Genomic DNA, 25,627 nt, shown 5'->3' with positions numbered 1-25,627 from the left:
AAAAAATATATATTAGAACAAAATGAAATGATGAAAAACTTACAGAACTGTATAAAAGCTATTCCAATCAACTGAAATCAATTAAACGTGTACCCTGGGCTTATCATTTGTTTCTAAAGATTTCAAAACCCAGACTTCTACTGAAGGTCCCGTTGCACAACCGAACATATAACAAGCTGACAGATGTTGCCTCCGTAACAGGCTCCAACGGTGCCAAATATTGCAGTTTTAATGCAGCTTTCTGATTCATATAACATTCCGATTGATGATTATGTCACGATAAGGACAATTATCCACCGGCCGAATCTGGCAGCAGTAAGAAAGCACAGTGTTTCGGTTTGTGTAAAAGGCGCAGTATCGAAACATCACCTACAGTGCATAGATGGATGCAACAACTTTCGTTAAAAATAAAAAATAAAAAATTTAAAAAAAAACAGGAGCTCACCTCTGTCATTCACGTAGCCGTAACGGACATACCCATCTGTAGCCGCTACCATGGAAACGTAACCGACCGGGGTCAGCTGGTTGGAAGAAATGAAGTTCGCCACTTCAAAAAGACACCTAGTCCAAGAAAGCAAACAAAACCAGTTAAAACACATACACGTCCATAGATCTAGATGGGAACATCACGTTTTATTTTCAATATTGTCATTTTACGCTTAGTGGAGGACCCCCCCCCCCTCTCCTTTGCAAGTACCAAAGCGAATGAATCATTCATAAAGGTTGAAACGTATGTTTGAAAAGAAAAATCAATTTGCGATATACCTCAATATGCTATTGTAGATGTAGCCAGCTTATCGTTATATCAATGTCGGTCTCGGTCTGGTACTTAAAAAAGGTTTGCTATCGTCTGTAAATTTGTACAATACGCTACGAATTGAAGCCTTGAGTTATGTTAGATGTTACCGAAACGTAACCGGAAGGCAGATATCTTTGACTTGGTCTGACGTCACAAATCCCGAAGATCAGTGCGTGTCAGGAAGTGGGCCAACTATCTTAAAGAAGGCTGATGATACAGCTAAAAATTATATAAGCTGAATGTTCGTGTTGGGTAAAAGCAATCATTTAGCCAAAAAAACTATTCATTTGACTTTGCATACAAAACTCTCTGTGTCTTCAAATACATGTGGCCGAACAAGCATTGGAAAGGAAACAAAATGCTTTTAATTTGATTTGATTTTGATTGGACATAAGAATTCTCCAAGGTTTTGTTTTTTCAAGGTGGACTTATTTGTATCACCAGCGGGGCTGGAATCCAAGAAAAACTGCTCACTTTGTCTCTGATTTCTTTGTTTGAAATCCTTTCAAAAACACAGGAAATGCCATATCAGAAGGTTCAATTTTTTTTAATTTTCCAGCCCCCCCCCCCCCGGACCCCCCCCCCCCCCCCTAGGAAGCTCGCGCCTGCGGTGCTCACTGGTCCCTCAAACGTTAAAAAGGACCCCCCCCCCCCATGAAATTCCTAGCGAACGACCTACCGGCCGATGAGGCCAGGGTTGGTGCAGTCCGGGGTAAATCCTGGGAGGTCATCCACGGTCAGAGACAGGGCAGCGGCCTGCCTCAGGAGGAGGTAGTGGTAGGTGTGGTCCCCCGAGCAGGGTGGGGGCATCGGGCCTCCGTACGGATTAAGCACCGCCCCTGTACTCGGGTCGGCATTCTGAACACGAGAAGAAAACATAACTCTGTATATGTTCCGAAAATAATTTCATCTGGTTGGTAGAAAATAGGACATGGGAGATTCTTTTTACACAACCATGTATTGATCTCACCTGCTAACGTTTCGGTGTCTGTCAGACACCTTCTTCAGAGCCTCTGACTGAAGTTAACTGCTTCTCACCGCTATAAGTAACCGATGTAGGTAGCGCTTTTACGGTGAGAACCTATATCGGCTACTTATAGCGGTGAGAAGCAGTACTCCAGTCAGAAGCTCTGAGGAAGGTGTCTGATAGACATCGAAACGTCAGCAGGTGAGATCAATACATGGTTGTGTATAAAGAATCTCCCATATCATAACTCAGTATAGACAAAATGACGGCCGCTGACACACCTTGTTCAAATATGTTGCCGACAAACTATAGCTATCAGTGTTGTTGCTAATAAGTACCCTATTGGTCACAGACTTTTGCATGAAAACTCTGCTCCCAATTCAATTGTAGTCAGCCTTATCAATGAATATTATATATCAGGAGTCTTTGGTCACATTCGTTGCATTTTGGAAATCAGCTAAAGCCTCGTTTTCGTGCTTCTCACGAGAGTTTAACAGCGCGAGATAAAATGGGAGTTGGTAACCTAGAAACAGAACACAGACACTTGGCGGTATGTTTACATATCATGTAATTGTATAATTGACATATACGATTCCCTATTGTATCTCCTGTTGATATTATCTTCCTATGACAATATTATATAGATAGTGCCTTCGTGTAGTTTGAAATGGAGCATTGTACAGCATAGAACTTAACCATTGTATAGCCTAGAACCTCCCTGTAGCTTTTAGTAGTTTGATATCAGCAGCCAGTAGTATTTTACTGTTTGCCTTACATTGTACCCGTTACAATCATTGTGCAATAAACTTTGACTTGACTTGACTTGTTTACCGTTATGTTGGTGATGAGCATGTGGAGCAGCGGTTTTTCCGTCGTGCCGACTTCAGCAGAGGGAGTGTCCGGGTCTACCATCAAAATGGTGAACATATCACCTGGAGGAGTCAAAATGGCTAGAATTAGATAAATAGCAGCCATGGCCAGTTACATCTGTAAACGTAGCCCCGCCGAAGAAGATACTGTGTCAACACGCAGAAGCGAGAGGGAGAGAGAGAGACAGAGAAAGAGGGAGGGAGGGAGATAGAGAGAGAGAAAGAGAGAGAGACAGACAGAGAGAGACAGACAGAGAGAGTTAGAGAGAGTGAGAGAGAGAGAGAGAGATAGAGATATATATAGAGAGATATAGAGAGACAGAGAGAGAAAGAGAGAGAGAGAGAGAGAGAGAGAGAGAGAGAGAGATATAGAGAGACAGAGAGAGAAAGAGAGAGAGAGAGAGAGAGAGAGAGAGAAGAGAGAGAGAGAGATAGGGAGAGAGAAGAGAGAGACAGGGAGAGAGAGAGACAGGGAGAGAGACAGGGAGAGAGAGAGAGCGATTTAAAAAAAATGCCTTATGGGGTGTATATGGCAGTTATAATGACCGTCGACAAAAAATGCCGGACAAGAACAAGGAGACTTAAAGACATCGCAAGGTTGCTTTAGAGCGCACGTTCAGTGTTTATTTGAAAGGGTTACATCATCTTCAAATGTCCGAAAAAAATTGACAACAAAAAATAGGGACACCAACATGGCGGCGGACATAGTGATATGACGTGTGTGTCACGTCAGACTGGCACTTTATAGCGTTTTTACATGACGTCGCCAGTAATAAGCCTGTGAGCCATACAGCTGGGGATTCTAATTGATGTTGTACCCTCCGTGATTAAAACATTGAACTTACCTGACGATGCACCTGTAATAGTCATGGCTGTTGGATCGTTCGCAGTTTCACCTGGAGTCACCGCGACATTCGTGGTTGCGACAGAAATAGTCCTGGCACTAGTGACGATGAAAGAAAAGCACTTTAAGATACCGTATGCGCTCGGAATAAAGTCGAACTTCGATTTTAACCTTACGTATACAAATATTCATAACATAATGTAACTGTGATTGTAAAAAGTAACATTTGAATAGGGTATCACGTAAATAGTTAATGGGCAAATCATCAGGGTGTGTACTCGACTATTAGATTATACTAAGATACGCCCTACCTTTGGGTAAAATTACGATTACACACGTCGTACACCATTTCCGGGGCTGAGAACGTGAGGCTGAAGTCCACGGGAAGATCGCCAGAGGGCACCCATGACTGAGCTAACAGAACACATGACAATCAAACCGCTTCAATGGACGTTACATGCACATGGCTGATTATTGATTTGTTAGGATCTTGTAAGGAAGAAATTGACAACTGTCACGTTATATATGAACTAATTATCCCTCATCAATGTTTTATTGGATTGTGTGCACACTTGATATCCGTCAATAGAAATGTCGTTAATGGTCTTAAAGAATATAGAGACGTAGCCTATACCATGCTCCAGAAGCGACTGGAAAAAGTAGAAATTGGCCAAATAGACACACAAAAACATGGACGGGGAGTTAGTCTGCTATAGGGGTACAGTTTGCCGCTCCGTGGATGGCATATTGGGCCCACTCTCCGTAGTCGACCCCCTTAGCATGTAATCCATTCTATTTGGCTAAATCTTACTATTTTTCTAGCCATTCGCTGGTAGAGGCTAATATACACTGTCATTCTATCCATGATTATATTACTTACCGTTTGACAGTGCAAGCAGTGTTGTGATGGTGATCAAAGTGGACAACATCTTTGTTTAGAGGCTGAAACTGTAAAAATAGGAGAGCTGACGTTACAACCAATAAGCTAGTTCGGAGTTGCTACCACGCATGTGCAGTGTCAAAGGTGAAGGCCCCCGTCTCGTATACAGTGCTCGCCTGGACATTGTCTAGATTTGCATATTGTCTAGATTTGCATAACAACGCCCAGACAGGTCTTGTTTCCATCGCGGGGGCCTTCACCTTTGACACTGCACATGCGTAGTTGCAACTCCGAACTAGCTTATTGGATGTGTGGATACACGGGGTACAACTTACGTCATTAGAATTGCGGTAGCCGAGCAGCAAGTGGCCGTCCATGATTTCCCCCTGTACCGTACCCCAGGGAGATCGGCGTGTACTATAGCCAAGGCTATACGGCGGCAAAAAATCTAATCCACTCATGGTCGCGTGAAGCCAAAAAGTATCGCATCGTCTTCAAATTAAGTCTAAATATGTATTTAAAAAAGACGAAAGATGGGAGAGATGGTGACATCGCACATCAAAGTTATGACGATAGAATATCACCAAACGTCGCTATGACGACATTTGATAAATTTGCTGAGATACATTGCCCCCGAGAATCACTAACATCTGTAACCCGACAGGAAATTCTACATCTTATCAATATCCATATTTTACATGCGATATTGCAGGAAATAACAATAGCGAGTATCTCGTGTACTCAAAGAACGCGTTCTCATACTGTAGCATTGTTGGTATATTCACGTTTCATTTATGTATTTTGGCACAAAAAGGTGCCATAAAATTGCACTCAAGTGTCTGACTGTTTACATTTGACTCGGTTGCACTTTAAGATTTGTGACTGAGGATTATGTAAACGTAAGGATACGCGAAGTAAGTCGTTTAAGATTGTGGGCACATATAGTTCACGTTTAAAGAAAACAGTCTATATTAGAGCAACAGCACCTTCCACGATTTCCAGGATGGTAGTAAAAGTAGAATGTATGCCCTCCACGTTTAGAATGGTATATTTAGTTTGAACTGTTTTAACCATGTTTGTTCGCTTTTGATTTGCATGATTTTTATACCAAATGTAACGATTGCAATTTTACATAACTATCAACATATTTCATGTTTTCATGTAAACATAAGGATGTAACATGCAAGGTTGATTGTAAGAAATCTGAATCTGAATATTACTTGTACACACAATAACAAACCGGTTGTATTACTCTCGTTTGAGACGCCAGGGTTCATTGTGTCTATGCTTACTCTATGTACTGAGCGTTACTACAATAGGTCTACCGATTGGCTAGCTAAGAAAAGCAGGTATAGTTTACTTGCGGTAAAAAAAAATGCAAAGCGTAACAAGGTCACATACCAGGGGGCCCAAAATCGACCTTGAATTTTGGCTTCACAACACCCGCCCACATACCAAATATCATTGTAATCCATCCAGAGGTACTTGAGTTATGCTGACTACAATAGTCCGGAAACACACACACACACACACACACACACACACACACACACACACACACACACACACACACACACACACACACACACACGCCAAAAACAATATCTCAATTTTTCATGGAGATAACAACTAACAGATTGTGGCTGTGACCTAGAGATAGAACTAGTTATATAATCAAATAGAAGATGAGCGGCACTTCAATTTAGATTGTAAACTTTACGATATAGAAAGAAATGTTCTTTTCAAATGTATTAATGAGAAATTCCCATACTTTGAATATTCAAAAGCAACGGATAAATTCATATTTTTGTTGCGTCTAGACAAACCTTGTATAAGAAACATGATCTGTTCATATATCTACACATGTACAAAGAAGCGAGAAGAAGTTGACTCTACTGGGTTAGCTTAGCCTATCGTCTACCATGTATGTTTACACAATGTACTGTATATATTTCACTGTATATGTCACTTACATATCAGTTAGGTTTATGTTAAACGACCTGTATCTAGCGCCTCGGGGCACGAACATACAATAAAGGTCTTCATTCATTCATTTTATAAAACGACAGGTCTGCTACTCACCTCCGTTGTGGGCAGATGCGATCCTAAACTAGGCGTGCTGTGGCTTATTATACTACTGTATATGATAGTACGTGACCAGATGCTGCTTTTACCAGCCTATTGGCATTAGGTTATGTATGGAATTCCTATCTCCACAGTACAGTACAGTACAGTACGGTGCAGTACAGTGCAGTTGTTCTCAGACCCTTGCACCGCGGAATGGTACCACTCAACCCCTGGCACCACCTGGCACCCAATCAAACTGCAAAGGGTGTTAACCTTTGCACCTCAGTGACCTTTGTACCCTTCAGAGTCATTGGAGCAAGAAGCGCGTGGCTGCAGATCGCAAAGAAATCGCCAGGTGGCACTCATGACTGAGCGACGTAAAACCAAGTAAACTTTTACGACGCTCCACCACAGCGTACACTATTGATAAACCGTCATAATCCGCGTGTGAGTCTTTTATGTAATACCTAACACGGCCGCATGAAGGCTCTACTGCGACTTGGGTTCGTCACACAGCCGGTTCTGGTGAAGGTCTCGGACTGGAGTTTTTTTTTTACGATTTCGTATGTAGGCCGACACCCTCATCAGGTCGACGGGCTACACTTTCGCCAACAAAAATAGGACGGAAAATGTAATCACATGGGCGAAAAGCGGTTTTCTACTGCTTTCCTGTGTATTTATCGGTAGAAACCATAGTAAAATGTAAATTTTGGACCCGAAAGTTATCATTTTTTTACACTTTTTGGTCGAACCTGCTCGGAAAAAAACGAGTTTTTTCTGGGGTCACGGCATATATGCTGTGAAAGCTTAGTAAATGGTGTCTCTGAAAAATGAAAAAAAAGAAGTCATGTGATAACTTTACCTTTCTTTTGTCTTCCATTTTAAAGTCTGTCATAGTATTTTATTTCTTCAGATCCATACACTAATATCGGCACAATACAATGTGTCAAGCAGTTTACAGTGCAGTGATACAGAAGATCTAGGTTGACTACTTCTTATGTCAAACATTACTCTTAAGGCCCTCTTTTAAAGATTTTTAAGACAATAGAACAAGACAAGAAATGTAAAACAATAACATAGCAGGACACTTTTATTTACCTGATGCCATGTACGAATGAACATATAATTGACAAAGTAGTTTTGTTTCCAAGTGTTTCAAAAAGAGAGACTGGGCGTTATTAGATTAAGAATAGTCCATAGTCGTGTTTGTTTTCTACTTTGTAATGTTAGAATGTGGCAATCCTTTTTTTTCTAGTTTCTTATGTTTTACAATTTGTATCCTCTAGACCACGTGTGGTCATCTCGGCATGTAGCCCATATGGGCAGGAATATGCGATAAAGACTATTATTACCATTTATCTAAGCCTGAGTTTGTCTTCCTTGGGAGCCAGACTAGCCAGGGCCGCTAGCGATTTCCTGCGGCGCCCCAAGACAGTCAGCCCGCCCGATCTTAATCAACGCGCCGGGGAGTTGTAGCCCGGGGATTGGACCGAGCGTTGTTGGTAGGGGTCTCACTAAATACCGAAAACAACCGAAAACAACCGAAAACACTAAATACCGAAAACAACCGAAAACAATCGGAAACAACCGAAAACAACCGAAAACAACAAACTCACTAAATACCGAAAACAACCGAAAACAACCGAAAACAACAAAAAACAACCGAAAACAACCGAAAACAGCTCGAAAACAACCGAAAACAACTCGGAAAAAACGAAAACAACCGAAAACAACTCGAAAACAACCGAAAACAACTCGAAAACAACCGAAAACAACTCGAAAGCAACCGGATACAACGGAAACAACTCGAAAACAACCGAAAACAACTCGAAAATAAACGAAAACAAACGAGGAGGGTTGTGGCCGCTCGGTATTAAGCGTACTTTTCTTGCCTGTTTCAAGTTGAGGAAATTGCGCGATAAAGAAAAAGCAGGAGTTTGCATTATCTTCAAAATCACACATTCTTACAGTGAAGAGAAGTTTAAGGTATCGTCAAGTTGACGATTCCTTAAAAAAAAGTTAAAAAGGAAGAGTTTATTGTTCACGATATCTTTATGTCTGCGATGAAAAACAAGAGTTCGCTGTTCAATGTCGCGACATGTCTAGAAATGTGCATGGCCTATGAACCACTAAAACCTCCCAGACCCTCTTCTCAAGATATTGGCATCCCCGTCATAACAGCAGCACGTTTTCACATCTGTTTGAAAACGATGGTGTAGTGATGCTATTATTGTACGATAGCTAATAGAGAATATAAAGTATCCAAAGTATCCAAAGCCAGCCTGTAGTTATCCAGATTCTAATCTTGACTGAGCGGTAAGACCAAGGAGCTCCTTGGTAAGACCCAGTGGTCTGATTGACGTCACAAGATAAGATAATGTTCCATCTGATAACTCGACCTCTATTGTGAAAATCAAATCTTTTGGGGAAAAAGGCCTGCTTTAGGAAAAAAAAGGATGTCCCTGTGGAATGCAATTACCAGCGTTTTGAAGGGATTTCAAAGTAAGCAAAAGGCAAGGCAATCTTATCTAGCACCTCGGGTATCTTTTAACATCGCGAACAGCATTAAGAACACAGCAAACTCAAGCTCAAAATAAGTGCGTCTGCTAAAATGTGTTGTTTTCGATTGATGTTTTCGAGTTGTTTTCGGTTGTTTTCGGTTGTTTTTGAGTTGCTTTCGGTTATTTTCGGTTGTTTTCGGTTGTTTTCGAGTTGTTTTCGGTTATTTTCGAGTTGTTTCCGGTTGTTTTTGGTTGTTTTCGGTTGTTTTCGGTATCTAGTGAGACCGCATTCCTAGAACGGTCGGTTAAGAATTAAAGATCATTTCAAGTTTTCAAAGACAGGCGTGTGGACGTGATTGATTTTCGCCGCCTCTAGTGTCATGATGTGAAGAACAGCTCCAGCCGTGAACATGTCCCATCGCTGCGCCGTTGTTGGATGCGCTAATGAAGAAGGCACCCAGAAATTAAGTTTAGTCTGCCTTTAAAGATTGCAAAAACAGTTCCCTTTTCTATTTTCCATGGATCCTTATATACTGTATATATAAATGGTTTATTCAGGGATTGACACAGTCATACAGAAATTTAAACAGCATTGCAGCCGATGGTACCTTCATGAAAGTGAACCGGCTGAATTACACAATCTTAAAATTAAAAGTACAAAAGAGCACACCCAAACAATCGGAAAATATATACAAAAGACAAAATGTACAACCAACAGTAGCACATATAACAGATTATACAGTGCAAATTGTTCAGTAGTCGGGTGAAGTATGGAATAGCACTACGTTTGTATCGGTCTGATCTTGTGAAAGAAATGGTAAGCTGTAACCTCCCCTTTAAGCCCTTATTGCGGACTGTTTCACGAGTTGGGGGTAGCCAGGGTTGAAATGTTTTTGAATTCAATAGGGATTTAGCAAATTTTAGACATAGGTTCTCCCTTCTATTTTTCAATGTACACATGTTATGAAGTATACTAGCCAAACTGACATAATTTGATTACATCATGTTTGTCAACCCTTGCTTTTTTTTAATTCCTCAGACAGCCTTAGACAGCATTGTGATCTTGTTCCTTTTTTTTACCTAAACATAGGGATGTCTACGGCATTATCATGATCTAAAAACCTTTAGCATACTGAAGTAGTTCTTAAAAATGCACCCCATTCTCTATTGGTTACAGAGTTAGGTAGCAGGGGGAGGTTAAAGGAGATAGAAGTGACAAATGACATTTGCCTAACTGTCTGAATGCCTTCCCTGTCCATGGTGCTGGAAAACCATCACGTGGGCCCTCTTACAAAGAAACACACAGCCAATTCCATACACAAATTAGAGTCTACTATATAATTGATAATGAAAGCAAAGCTCAAAAAGTCCTCTTAAAATCCTTTAGAAAATTATATGACCACATTTGACTTTGTACGGTGAAATCATAGAAATGGCAACGCAAAATTAACTGAATTAACTGTATTGGATCTTTTTCAGATTGTGGTAAACACATTAAGTAACCACCATATTTTAATATGGTGGTTACTTATTATTAAGTATTTACCCCATTCTGCAAAAGAACCAACACACTAAGTTGTTTGAAGTCATAATTCTGTTTGAACGCAACTATAGGCAAGAGGCAACAGGTGGTCCTTCTGGATTGGCCTTTACCAAAAATGGCAGACACTAATTATGTTTTCAGCGGTTGGTGCACACATGTAGGTAAGGACTGGTTGGTGGAACATAAGGCCACACCAATTTAATTTCTTGGTTTAATTAATTTGTTTTAAATTTTAGCAATGATTTCTTGTTTGATGATATCTTCTTGCATTAACATTTATTTAATTGATGGATCTATCGGTGCTATTCCAAGCTACACGTGTTTCCCTTGTTCCACTGGGTTTCTTGATTTAGTTTGATGAGGTGCTCTTCCTATTTGTCCAAGAAATACTCCAAATAAGGTAAGCACCCAAATTTGGTAGCAACTTGCAAAACCTTAAGGATTTTGAAAGGTTTAAAAAGTTGTACTTTGATGGAGAAAATATACAGTTTTCAATGTCACGTAGGTTAAACTCCTGGTAGGCATTCTAGCTATTGCTGCTCAACATGAATGTACATATACGAGGGGTGATCAATAAGTTCTCGGCCTCACCCAGAAATAAGGTGCACATCTCACATTTCGTGGCATAATTATGTACTTTGACGTCTTTTTGCAATGTTCACCAAATTTCAAATTATTGTGGTCATTACTTTCCAGTCGACGTCCATTTGAAAATCAGTACCGGTAGGTAAGTGGCGAGAAAAACCAGGTTGAACTGTGATCAGAGCTGGGTTAGTCGAGCTCCTGATGCCACGAATGCCATGAATCGACATAAAATCTTCAAATACATTGTCAAAATGTTTCCTGAACATTGCCTTCTTATTTCAGCTAAAATGAAGTGGGTATCTGACTCACAACGCATTCCGTCTGGTATAGTGTCTTCATTTGTCCCTTTCAGGGCATTAGAGAGAAATTAAGTACTTACCACATTTCATGACAATCTATTCATCGTTTGTTATGCTGCTGAACCGCATACATACATACATACATACATACATACATACAGACAGACATACAAACACTGCCAAAAACATATAGTCTTCTTACGTTAATGAAGGCTAGATATCCAGGTAGTAAGATACGCAAAAAATGGTTACTCAAGCAACTGGATAATTTTATCGAGTTGCTTGAGTAAGTAATTTTGACGTATATAGTCTTCTTGTTGAATGTAACAGTGTAAACGTTACCCCTATTGCAAATTTCAGATGAGACAAATTTCAAGATAACAGCGGACACCAAGTTGGGAGAAAAGTTAACATTTCCAATTGTTTCTAACTCGTATGATGACCCAGCTGCAGGATGTACACGTAAGGCGGGGGAGGGTTGGATAACATAACATCACATCGGCCTTGATGAAGAAAAACACTTCACATAAACAGGATGATGAAGTAAAGAGCGGACGGATGCGTTCAGTCTCCCGTTGCGCCATACACCGATGTGGTAAAAGGCGAACAGGATCTCTCGCTGTATGGGATAGATGGATAAAGCTGGTCTGAAGATGCTTTCCGATTTTGCTCATAGCAGGGGAGAGCCTTTGCGTTGTATTGACGAGACAGTCCTTTGCGTCTGTTGCACCATTGATAATAACATACATGTACAAGGGGTGATCTATAAGTTCTCGGCCTCTACAAGAAATAAGTTGCAGAACTCAAATTAGGGGGCATAATAATGTAGTATGACTTCTTTTATCAATATCCACCAAATGTCAGATTTTTGTGGTCATTAGTTTCCAGTCCATGTCCATTTAAAAATCTGTAGGTAGGAGGCGAGAAAAACAAGGTTGAACTGTGATCAGAGCTGTGTGGGTGGAGTTTTTCATGCCATGAATTGGCATAAAATCTTTGAAGACATTGTCAGATTGTTTAATGAACATTTCCTTTCCATTTCAACCAAGAAGAAGTGAGTATCCGACTTTCAGAGAAAGTTGGCATGCACACCTCAGGTCGCAGCTCAATCGTCCATGTCTTTATCCTTCTACCTCACTTAACGTTACCGGGTGTCACCTGCAAAGTAATGATCACAATGATTTGAATTTTGGCAGACATTCATAAAGGCGTTTACAAGTTTTTTTTTTATATTTGAGTTGTGCACCTCATTTCTAGGTGAGGCCGAGGACTTATTGATCACCCCTTGTATTCTGCAAAAATTAATTCAACTATATATGGCTAATACTGCAAAGCATGTGATGCACCTCATATAAGCCATTGATTCTATTTAATAATCTTGACCGACATACAGGTGTTTAAAACTGTTAAATGCAGTCTCAGGGGCTGTAAGAGGGTCTTCGTATTCTTCGCTATATTCTGAAGTAGGTTGGGAAAATCTGTCGGATCGTCGACACGTTCACTCTCTGATCATGTTCTACAAAATTGTCCATGGCCACACTCACCTTAAGGATTTGATCCCTCCCGAAGTTTCCATTTCTACTTCTTATAATCTTCGCAACAAACTTAATCTAAGGATTCCGATCAGTTCTACAACTCGATATCAAAAGTCTTTTATTCCTTGTGCAACGCATCATTGGAACGGCCTTGATATAGCTGTTCGATCACTAAATCTTTCGTTGTTTAAAAAACATCTAGTGAAATTAGTACTTCCCTCCTTCCACTCACATTTTAGTCATGGACCCCGGTACACCTGCGCCCTACTCACACGTCTTCGCACCGGCACGTGCAGTCTGAACCAAAGTTTATTTACACGTAACTTAGCAACAAGTCCAGCCTGCACTTGTGCATGTCGAAGCGAAAGCGTTGTCCATTATCTGTTGTTCTGCCCTATATGCAGTCAACAAAGACTAAACCTTCTCGGCAACCTCCAGAACCTATTAGCCCCCATACTTGCTCTTGACACTTTGTCTAATCAAGCCCTTATTCATTTATTATTAAGAGGTTCATCCTTTGTTTCGTCTGATTTCAATTGTAAACTTTTTGGGCTTGACACAGGACTTTATTGCTACAAGCAACTATTTTGAAACGTAGTACAGGTGTGTTATTGTATTGATTGTTTGTTAGTTAGTTTGTATTGGACGACCCAAATTGCTGTTTCTCATTGTTATTGTATCTATGTAAGTTGTAATGTTTATTTCAAGAGATGGTGTTTAATATTAGCGATAGCTAGAGTGCATCATCTCTATGTCCTGTATATTTTTGTGTTTTTTAATAAAGAAAAAAGAAAAAAAACTGGGGTGATCTTGGGTGTTCGGGCCGAGGCCATTTTGGACTAGACTTTTTACATGGGGGGGGGGGGGGGGGGGGAGGCTGCTGGAAAAGTCCATTCTTGAGTGGGAGGGATTTTTAAATTCAATTTTGGACTGGGGTGATTACAAAATAAGTTCTATTTTTTAAAGAGATTTTACATTATACATGGGAGTTCCTGTTAACGTTCATTTTTTGATAGCGGGACACAAGCTCCTTATCGGACTGTCATGACTTTTCGAGTTTTTGTTGTTCTTGTTGGCCAAGTAGAGAAATGAGTAAGCTTTGGGGAAAAACTGAATTCAACAATTGCCTAATGGTGGATTCACTTAACCAAGATACACTGCGTAGGCACTAGTTGTCTGGTTATTTACACTAACATGATAAAGTCATTCACACTCACATGGTGAAGACATGTGAGGCACCCTGGTGGTTGCAATGCGTAGTTCCGCCACGTTTGACGCCGATTGCTGTCATTCATACACAAGTTTATCTTTTTCATAACCGTATTTGGCCCTTCATAGCATACACAGTCTGAACAGACGACACGGCTTAACAATAAACATCATGCCGACGGGCGCTAGGACTGGCCTTGTCGCACGTCAGGGGAGTAACAAACATACCGCCAGCTGTGCGGGTACCCACACAATTTTAATTTGAAAATGCAGGCCCAACATTCGATAAGTTCTTGATTCTGAAGACTTTTGATAAAAGGCTGAAACCGGTAATAATATCGTTGAGTCTCGGTCTTCATCTTTCTGACTTTAACTGCATTTCCTTAAAAGATGCCGCCTATGTACGAATGATGACATGTTCTGCTTATCCTACATGTATTTACATGCGGCACATATAGTAGAGTGGGTTGATAATATGTCCCTCATAATCAGTATTCATTTTTAACTTCGCCAAGAAGGGTATTTTTTCGGGTACGCGTGTCTGTGTGTCTGTAAATAGACTTTTGATTAGAATTAACTATGCAATGTACTTGTGCACTAATTACAGCGGCTTACATACTTGCAGGGCTTTTCAAAATTGCTGATAAAATTCTGACAACTCGCAAATTGCAGGGTACAGAGTTTTGTGCATGTTTTTGAGTATTTCTGGTTCAATGTCTTGCAAAATGTAACCTAAGAATTGCAAGTTACAGAAACATGGATTCCGAGACTTCAGCAGGTTTTGGAATATTTCTTCGTTTATTGTCAGCTTAACCCTATCTAGACTGGGGGGGGGGACTCAACTCTAAACACTTATATTTTGGTATTTTTGCATGGTTACAGTTGTAAGCTGTAGCACTTCGTACCATACCTTTTTTTACATTTCATGTACGGAAATAATGTTCAGCGATAGACAATGTGACACATACAAAACTACATTTATTGTCATCAGAAAATACATGGTGGTAGTATCGTTATCGTGTTTGGCTGGCCATAGTCTGTACATGTATAGATTCAACATAGGTTTTTGTTGGGCACTACTGCGCTGTAGACAGGTAAGCCGTATGAATTCAGGCCGAAGGTGGAGTCTACTGTCCAGACGTTGTTCGGCCTGTAGCGTTCTGCCGTCTGTCGCTGTCATTCTGTCAGGAGAACCAGCCGGATAAATGGTCTCTTATCGTGGTCTTCATTTTCAGGGCCGTATTCTTGGAAGAAGATACATACGCCCTGAAACACGTGGTGAGGGTCTGCATGCATGCTCTGTTCAGTAAGGTGTTGGCCCTTTTGATTTCGCGTTATTCGTAGGGAAGTTATTTTCTTTTACGTAGTTCGTAGGGAGGAGTCGAAAATTCCCCGTAAGTCATAGCCAGTGCATTTCAAAAATGCCATGTAGTGAAAAAAGTTTACCGTTGCGCTTGTAGAATATAAATTTTAATGTCATTGACCGAAAAGGGAGCCATTATGTAAATGCAACAAAGTTCAGGCTTGTTAAAGCCTGCAGGTTGTGTGAATAAAGATCAATTCAATTCTTCAATTCAATTTCGCGTAAAGCGACAGACACATCAAAATCAAGCTGCGTTACCTATCTTTTTTTTTTTGAGTGGCAGTGGCAGTTGTTTTTAAGCTGTTGACATGGCAACAACAGAAGTAGCCGTGTTTAAGTCGCCGAAAGCTGATGCCGTATTGATTGTCACAGTCAGGGGAAACGCGCTGTAGAGTGATGAGTGCGTCAAACTTAGCCTTGGTTGTCCATTAGACCTTTACTTCTACGCTTTTTACAAACTTGTGGAGAGAGCATATTCATGGCTTAATGGGCATAATGACTGGCCTGTACTTCATCAAATTGCATTCTACTTTGGTTGTTAATGGAAAAACTGCCCAAATTATCAATGCCTAAGTGGTGGAAAACTATAAAATTGTCCTTGGTGAATGGTGATGCTGTGGAGGTTTTCTTTTATGCACTGTTACTCTGCTAAATTGAAGACAACAAAGATGTGATCCTTTGTCTATGTGTTGGTGAGACCTTTCATGTCTACAAGCGTGTACTGTACCCTACTTATTTTTTGTTTTACTTTTGTAATGTAAGAATATCTGCAGTTTGATAATGGTACATGTATCTGCAGCTTGTCTTGTGCGTAGATAGCATTTTTTTCTTTGTTCTGTCCGAGTAGAGTTAGAGTCGATAGCTCAAATAATTTAGTGCATGTCACTTCATTCATCCAGTCGGTACTAAAGAACAGCGATCTACGTTGGGAAATTGTATGCACAACAATGCTACATTAAATGTTGATTGTGCTGCACATGTATAGATCTTGAATAATGGCTAAATATGACCGTGTTTGTATTGTTTGTGTCATTGCGTTTTATTTACTTTCTACCCCCCACCCCCGTAGTTTCAGTCGGACCAGTTTGAGTTTACATCTCATAATCGGCAAAGCCGGGTAATCGGGAAAATTGAGCTGACAAATAGGCTTTGCAGAAAAGCGGTTTCTACTGTATTGCAATTTTCACACATTTGGGGAAAATCAATAAACAGGTAGGCGCTTTTAATCAACAACACGGAAGTGCTCCCAACCGAGACCTTCCTGCAGTTGCAGTTCGTGAATTAATATCCATAACTACCTATAACTTCATAGTTATTACATAGAAATCAACGTTAGGCTAGGGCCGTCTATGGCCGTCTAACAATGACAGGAGCAGGTTAGCATAACACCGGTCAAAGGTTTTCAAATCAACATTGTAAAACATAGAGAAAAATGACAAGATTATACCAAAGCCATATCATCAAAACAATAATATCTGTAATTCTCATGTGTTGTAAAACTGCGTTGACAGCCACTCAAGAGAGTATGGCAAGTCTACATGGTTTTATCTGAGTTCAGTTGTAGCCGAGCTTTCCTGGCCCTCCTCTTGGCCTCAGCAGCAGTTGTTCTTTCAGCATCGATAGAAAAAAAAACTAACATAGCGTTCAAATTAATCATTTCAAAGTTGGCATTGTATCTACATTTTGCAACTTGAAAGGTAACATAATCTGGCTTCTTGTTCTGTTAACTTTATAGTTGATACTCATGTCTACTACTGGATGGATAACGAATATTTCTTCCGGACGTTTCGAGTGACACCTATCACTCCTCTTCATTGGAACTAGAATGAAGTAGCAAAACTAACAACAGTTAGTTAGTATATCGTTGTCTTTCTTTTGGTTATGGATCCAACATTGTCGCGACATATTCCAAGTCTTACTAATGACGCACATGCAAATAGCCTTACCGTAGCATGCACACAAACTAAGTTTAATCACTTCCAAAGTCATCTATATCTTCGGTTTCCATCATGGTGTGGAAATGTCATTTTCTGGCTTTCAAGTGGGGAAAGAAGTATAATGGACGCCCTCAATCAACAATCAATATTGGTTGTTGCAGCGAAAACATAACCCACGACATCACGTAGAAGTGGTTAAAAGGAAGCAAATTCACTAAGCACTGTTCTTACCCTTTTTACAGGTTGAAGTTTTGAAAAATCGATAAAAGGACTGATTATTTGCAATGTGATAAAAGCGATGGGCATTCAAGAGAGAAAGGCTACTACGAAAGCGTGAAATTCCATCCTAAAATATTTTGTTTCTTACAAAAGTAAGAGCGGATGGCTCCATTTCACTTTTATCACTGCCTTCATCATCATCATCATTCTTCCGGATTTACTCCGGTGAGATACAAATAACAAATAAATAAAGTTTTATTCCAATTTCATGTCCGTGGGCTACAATCAATAAAGTTTATTATTTGTTCATAAACACAGGTCTTTGTTACCGATTATGATCATTATAGGTGGAGTTTAGAAGAAAGAAAAGAACTATAAGTGGATATTTGTTTTCCAGTATGCTTTAGCCTAGAACAAAAATTGGTGTGGCCATATGCAAGGGTCTATTTCTAGTGAGATTGTCCGGGAAATTCAGAATTTTCCAAATCCCCCCATCAGGCCCCGTAACAGAAGGAAACGGCCCTTTGTTCTGGTTGTCACATGGTGTTGTCACTAATTTCTTTGCTAAATAACACTCTGTATTCGCTGTCACCGTGATAAAACACTGCAAAGAGGCCTTTCGAAGTGGCAGAGAAAATGCCATGTCGTCTTGTCGCCTTATTAGTGATGCATGCTAATGCACTGTGGCAAGTTGGCCTTGCGGTTAGGGTTCTTGACTAAAGGTTTTGACTTCGATTAGCTGACAGGTCCCAGTAATGTGCCCTAATGGAAATTGCACTTTACACCTATTCTCTCACACGCAGGTAAAAAGGAGTACCTTAAAAGGAGCGACATCCTCTCAGATGGGAGTCAAAGATGGAGGTACCATGTTTGAAGAGAAACGTACCTCAATTCCTGTTCTAGTATTTCGTCATTACTATTACAAATGATATCCGAATTAACTTGATTTATGTCCGACATTATTCGCTATTTGTTAACCTACATGTGAGCTCTTGAACAATTTTCTCATTTATTAGGCAAATTAAGTCTTGATTGAAATGAATGTAATATCATTCAAAACTATTAAAGCCTCAACTGTACTTACTAGTCATGCGAAAAGGGACTAATTTGCATGATTTACACGCCATTATGATCACCAAGGTTACCTATACAGGGCAAAAACCATTAACTCGTGTTCATCACTTGTTAATTCATTCCGTTTCAAATACGGCATCTGAAACACTTATGTTATTCCGAAGACAGATGCTAACGGACCCAAACTTGTTACTCACAGCTTGTTTTGGACTCGACATAGACAAAAAACGTAAACCAAGGAAAGTCGTCAACGGGACCATAATCTAACAGTATGTTTCACCGGTCAATATCTAACTTAGTGCCTTTATGCCTCCTGGCATGTAGGGCATCATATTAGCACTAGTTTGAACACCTAGAGTCTCCAACAACATCTCTAAGTTGGTGGGGTCTTCCAGATAGTTTTCGAATATGCTGATCTCTATAGATTCGCTAAAAGAAATGATGTGTCCGTCTTCTGGGGGAGGGGGCAAATCCGGGGGGGGGGGGGGCGATAAGGTCTCCGGAGGGGGGGGGGGGCGAAATCGCTAGCGATCATGGATCTCAAAGCTTAGCCGATAACAGGTTTTGTAAAAAGATGTTAAGTGAGTCGAACCTCCTTTTCATAATTGGAGTCTTCCCAATTTTGGGCAAAAGTTTGGGCAAAAACATAGTAACTCTATTCTTGCTCTTATTATGCCCCCTCATAATCTTCTTTTTTTTCAAGACGTGATGAAGGCATGGAATTCATTTCAGTTGAACCCCCCCCCCCCTTTCTCACCTACTGTAAATGCAGAAATGCAAAATTCGAGGTGGTTTTATGTTCGCGGTGTCCGCGGCGAACTTTCAGCGCGAACTTAAAACCACAGTGACTGCGAAAACTTTTGCCCACCTATGACTGTAGCGCTGCTATTGTTTCAAACGCGATCTTAAAACCCTCGCGATCACTCCATTTTCTCCCACCAGCGAAATGAAAAATAACACGTTAACTCAGATGTATTTACAGTAATACGAAGTCCATTCACTGTAACAGGTATGATAATAGCGTTGGTTGGCACGTGACACGGGCGCGTCCTGACGTCAGCCTAGCCACGCTGCACTGTGATATAGTTCCGCCTCGTCTGCAGTGCGCCGCCAGATATTGACAGAGCATCATCCCGTCTTCAGTCCTGGCTTAGATTAGCGTCGTCGCTAGCCGTGACGACTTCTGTTCAGGTATCTGCGTTTTCTTGTGTTTTAGATGTTAAGTTCCGTTTGTTAAAGTAAACCTCACTGATCCATTGTATATCATTGCCAATAGTATCTTGAAAGAAGATCATATCAAACTGCAAACCGAACCAAGTCTTTGCACTATTTGGTGAGAGCGCACTATAGAAGCGCCGTATCGACGTAAGTAAAATAACAAGCAGCCCAAAGCCTACTAGTTATATGGTATCGACACTGAACCCGGGCAATGAGAGCACCAAATACTAACCACTAGACATTCACAAAAATCTACTACAAATCAAACATATTGATGGATGCTAAACTTGTATTGTGGGGATTAGCTGTCTCGCAAGGTATATGATATGTATCAATTACTTGCATTTGATAGATAATGATGGAAAATTCCTAACATTTAAAGCACTCTATGATTAATGGTAAAGTGATAAACATTAGAATACAACCAAATACGAGCTGCCGTGTCGGCACCGTCGGCTGCCTGAAGAAAAATTATCTTCAATAAACGTCCAACCATTGGACTTATTTTATCGTATATTAAGCCCAAACAAGTAACAAAACATTTGTATGGCCTTTCTACGAATGGATAGCATAGGTGACACATTTCTTAATATTCAGAATTACTGGAAAGAAGAGTTTGACTACCCCATCCCCTGGAAGTCGGGGTCGTGTAAAACATTAGGAAATGGCCGGCAAACGCAACCACGCGCGCGGGGCGATGGCGGGCCCTATCCCGAGGCCGTGGCGGGCTTTCTGCCGTTGCCTTGTGAATCGTCGTGTCGGTTTTCGTGTAAAACATCAGGAGATGGCCGGCAAACGCAACCACGTGCGCGGGGCCGCAGTGGGCCCTACCCCGAGGTCGTGGCGGGCTATTTACCGTTGCCGTGTGAATCGTCGTACACGACATCAGGAAATCGCCGGCAAACGCAACCACGCGCGCGGAGCCGCAGTGGGCCCTACCCCGAGGCCGTCGCGGGCTTTTTGCCGTTGCCGTTTCGGGGTCGTCTAAAACATTACTGTACCATAACTTGGGTGTCAGAGACGATACTTCGGCGACTGGGTTCTTTGTTAACGTGTTTTGTGAGAAATGAATACTTGGTGAACCTGCTCTTTAAAAAAAGGGTGAATCTGAAAGAACTTATATTTCCTTCGGAACAGAAGACGTCAAGACTGCCATCTCCTTTTCTTAGTAATAATTACTGACGTTAATCCCTCAGGTACGGATTCTCTGTAACTTGAACCTTGAACGAGGACAACAAGGTATTCTCTGTGAAAAACATATTTGGGTTCTGAAATAAAAAACGCATATCCGTGACATTCGACAATTGTTTAGCAGAAAGCCGGACGCACTTGAGCTTACAGCGCAAGCAACAAAACACTTTACTGAACTGCGGCGTCGGTTAAGGGGACATGATTCCGTCGACTGATAATTGGTACGATGATTGGCCAGTCAAGATCCCCTTAGGTACCTATTCTGTGTAAAATATACATCTGACCTTTAAAGCGCGCAGAGTCGTTCAAGCATCACACCCTTCACTGATATTCCAAAAGACACAGCTCAGATCTCTGTCTTCATATGCGGTAGCATTTTGCCGGACTTAATTCCATCGATTGAAACTGTTTTTGTCGGTCTTTATCATAGGTTTGACAATTCATTATGAAGTGTAATTCGTTCTCAATATCATCATGACATGTTGGGCTTAGTCTCTCATTGACTGGTGTGTTGTGTGTGGTGGTGTCGGCCCTTTTTTGATTTGTAAAAAGTGCGCACTAATCCTTAGTTTCGATAAAATTTCTGTCCTTGCCGTTTAACGTGTATGAGTCGTAAGACAAAATTAAGGAGTGCCTGGCAATATTAAAAAGAAAAGATAAACGACGTGATAGCCTCTGCCAGGCTCCGCGATGTCGCTGGGAAAATAGTAGAAACTGGCCAAAAATAGTAAATAGTATGCTAAGAGAGCTACGGATAGAACGTATAGAGAAGGCCCTTGTTCCTTTGATGACCATTGTAATACTATATAGTACTATATGTAGTTTATTGAGATACTCTTTAGCCCTCGAGGGGGCAAATCTTCAAGGGTTTATCGGGTACCCTACCCTACCCAACCGCCACTTAAACATTGTTGTTCTATCTTCCTCAAGAATGTCTTGGGCACCTTAATATCAGATATGTTCATACATCGGGGGATTGCGGATGCTGCATTAGTAGAACTTTTCCCTTTCAAATTTGCTTATTTTTACTTCTCGGTCTTAAGGGACTGGGCAGAATGTTGAGAGTGGTCATTCAATATACCCTTATGAAATAGACTTGATAGAATTTATCTCGAAAGCAAGGCCTTTTCTATATTTTTAACACGATATGCGTATAGGTAATTTAAGCTGGTACAAACGTGTAAATTAAGTTAATACAAACATATGAAAAACTGTTCAATTTGATCAGTTTGGAATAAGCCATAGCTGTACACTATGTCCAAGAGCTTCTCTGCCTACCCTGCAAACAAATCCATGAAGGGGTAGTAATTGGCTTCTCTGTGATGGCATTTTTCACAATTTGTTCAATAGTGGTAAATGATGGGAATTTCATTTCTACAGCATTTGGAAGGTATGTGTATGTGGATATTATCAGACATAAATCATGCAAATGAGGGCCTCGTTTGCATGAATTATGAGAAAATGCTCCAAAACTAAGATGCTTCTTTACTAAGATAAGACTTTGAACAACTTGTGTTATTTGGGCAGAAAAAATGACCAACTGATATAATAATTTATGCCTCAGTCTCGCATTGTACATGAACATGCATGTGGATTACTGTCGATGGTTGCGTTATATAAAGTGGCTTAATGGGTTTAAACCTTGAAGAATGTCGGCCACAGATGTACAAGACATCTACCCTGGCCGGACTCCATTAGACAGTGTATTTTGCTAATTGATATCGTGTTTTGGTGTGTCGACTGTTGATGGGTGCGTTATATAAAGTAGCTTAATGGGTTTAAACCTTGAAGAATGTCGGCCACAGATGTACAAGACATCTACCCTGGCCGGACTCCATTAGACAGTGTATTTTGCTAATTGATGTCGTGTTTTGGTGTGTCGAAAACTTTGTTCTTATCTTTTTAACAATTAGATGTACCCAACCGAAGAAACTTTCGGTTTGTACGACCTATGTACCATTTTGCATGGACGTAATTAAGCCACCTAGGCACACAAGCTTCACAAAACGAAACTTGTCAAAATAAAAAAAGCCAACGAAAACACATAAAAATAAGTCAACAACAAGCCTGGGCTTTTACAGTAGGCACACACATACTAGTAGCTTGGGAATTTCTATCACAAAGATATTTTCTGTTAACTCTTTTCTTGATTGCCATTTATTCATTCATTCATTCATTCACTCATTCATTTATTGTTATATTCAACCATAAGGGATATTTTGACTAACATGTTTCATGTTTTAGTGTAAACAGCCAGTGCTGATTATCCTAATTTTCACAGAAAAAATTTCATTTTATTCTAGTTTATTTTGATTTATCACAATATCAAATGGGGCCACGTGTATAACTTCTACATCAATGGGCCAACACAGATGACAATTGTAGAAGTTGTAAGACATGTGCTAACATGCAAATTCATTCAAGTTGGCACCCGGCGACACTTCTGAACGAGAGGCAACCGAGTCATACCGTTATAAAAATGGTACATACTAGACTAGCCCCCTGCTGTAGTGATTGCACCTCAGTTTGAAGGGGTAGTAATTGGCTTCTCTGTGATGGCATTTTTCACAATTTGTTCAATAGTGGTAAATGATGGGAATTTCATTTCTACAGCATTTGGAAGGTATGTGTATGTGGATATTATCAGAGATAAATCATGCAAATGAGGGCCTCGTTTGCATGAATTATGAGAAAATGTTCCAAAACTAAGATGCTTCTTTACTAAGATAAGACTTTGAACAACTTGTGTTATTTAGGCAGAGAAAATGATCAACTGATATAATAATTTATGCCTCAGTCTCGCATTGTACATGAACATGCATGTGGATTACTGTCGATGGGTGCGTTATATAAAGTGGCTTAATGGGTTTAAACCTTGAAGAATGTCGGCCACAGATGTACAAGACATCTACCCTGGCCGGACTCCATTAGACAGTGTATTTTGCTAATTGATATCGTGTTTTGGTGTGTCGACTGTTGATGGGTGCGTTATATAAAGTAGCTTAATGGGTTTAAACCTTGAAGAATGTCGGCCACAGATGTACAAGACATCTACCCTGGCTGGACTCCATTAGACAGTGTATTTTGCTAATTGATGTCGTGTTTTGGTGTGTCGAAAACTTTGTTCTTATCATTCTAACAATTAGATGTACCCAACCGAAGAAACTTACGGTTTGTATAGCCTATATACTATTTTGCATGGACGTAATTAAGCCACCTAGGCACACAAGCTTCACAAAACGAAACTTGTCAAAATAAAAAAAGCCAACGAAAACACATAAAAATAAGTCAACAACAAGCCTGGGCTTTTACAGTAGGCACACACATACTAGTAGCTTGGGAATTTCTATCACAAAGATATTTTCTGTTAACTCTTTTCTTGATTGCCATTTATTCATTCATTCATTCATTCACTCATTCATTTATTGTTATATTCAACCATAAGGGATATTTTGACTAACATGTTTCATGTTTTAGTGTAAACAGCCAGTGCTGATTATCCTAATTTTCACAGAAAAAATTTCATTTTATTCTAGTTTATTTTGATTTATCACAATATCAAATGGGGCCACGTGTATAACTTCTACATCAATGGGCCAACACAGATGACAATTGTAGAAGTTGTAAGACATGTGCTAACATGCAAATTCATTCAAGTTGGCACCCGGCGACACTTCTGAACGAGAGGCAACCGAGTCATACCGTTATAAAAATGGTACATACTAGACTAGCCCCCTGCTGTAGTGATTGCACCTCAGTTTGAAGGGGTAGTAATTGGCTTCTCTGTGATGGCATTTTTCACAATTTGTTCAATAGTGGTAAATGATGGGAATTTCATTTCTACAGCATTTGGAAGGTATGTGTATGTGGATATTATCAGAGATAAATCATGCAAATGAGGGCCTCGTTTGCATGAATTATGAGAAAATGTTCCAAAACTAGGATGCTTCTTTACTAAGATAAGACTTTGAACAACTTGTGTTATTTAGGCAGAGAAAATGATCAACTGATATAATAATTTATGCCTCAGTCTCGCATTGTACATGAACATGCATGTGGATTACTGTCGATGGGTGCGTTATATAAAGTGGCTTAATGGGTTTAAACCTTGAAGAATGTCGGCCACAGATGTACAAGACATCTACCCTGGCCGGACTCCATTAGACAGTGTATTTTGCTAATTGATATCGTGTTTTGGTGTGTCGACTGTTGATGGGTGCGTTATATAAAGTAGCTTAATGGGTTTAAACCTTGAAGAATGTCGGCCACAGATGTACAAGACATCTACCCTGGCTGGACTCCATTAGACAGTGTATTTTGCTAATTGATGTCGTGTTTTGGTGTGTCGAAAACTTTGTTCTTATCATTCTAACAATTAGATGTACCCAACCGAAGAAACTTACGGTTTGTATAGCCTATATACTATTTTGCATGGACGTAATTAAGCCACCTAGGCACACAAGCTTCACAAAACGAAACTTGTCAAAATAAAAAAGCCAACGAAAACACATAGAAATAGGTCAACAA

The 25,627-nt window shown here is 40.3% G+C and overlaps 2 protein-coding genes across 3 annotated transcripts in view; both read right to left on the bottom strand.

Moving 5' to 3' along the window:
- LOC136429429 (phosphatidylethanolamine-binding protein 1-like) overlaps window positions 1–25,627 on the bottom strand; it is an 83,858-nt gene that overhangs the window by 1,163 nt on the left and 57,068 nt on the right. The gene's annotated exons all lie outside the window — the stretch shown is intronic.
- LOC136433825 (phosphatidylethanolamine-binding protein 1-like) lies at window positions 290–6,662 on the bottom strand. The gene is made up of 8 exons (XM_066426366.1): window positions 6,442–6,662; window positions 4,360–4,427; window positions 3,791–3,893; window positions 3,481–3,578; window positions 2,598–2,698; window positions 1,479–1,657; window positions 446–561; window positions 290–306 (listed from the first exon to the last, which is right to left on the bottom strand). Exons 2-8 carry the CDS (start codon window positions 4,406–4,408, stop codon window positions 290–292), a joined length of 663 nt encoding a protein of 220 aa, XP_066282463.1. The 5' UTR covers window positions 4,409–4,427; window positions 6,442–6,662.

This window comes from Branchiostoma lanceolatum, chromosome 1 (assembly GCF_035083965.1).
Source record: "Branchiostoma lanceolatum isolate klBraLanc5 chromosome 1, klBraLanc5.hap2, whole genome shotgun sequence".
In the NCBI taxonomy this organism is placed as follows: Eukaryota; Metazoa; Chordata; class Leptocardii; order Amphioxiformes; family Branchiostomatidae; genus Branchiostoma; species Branchiostoma lanceolatum.
The sequence above is the reverse complement of the archived record's forward strand: the minus strand, read 5'-3'. Positions and strand labels throughout refer to the sequence as shown.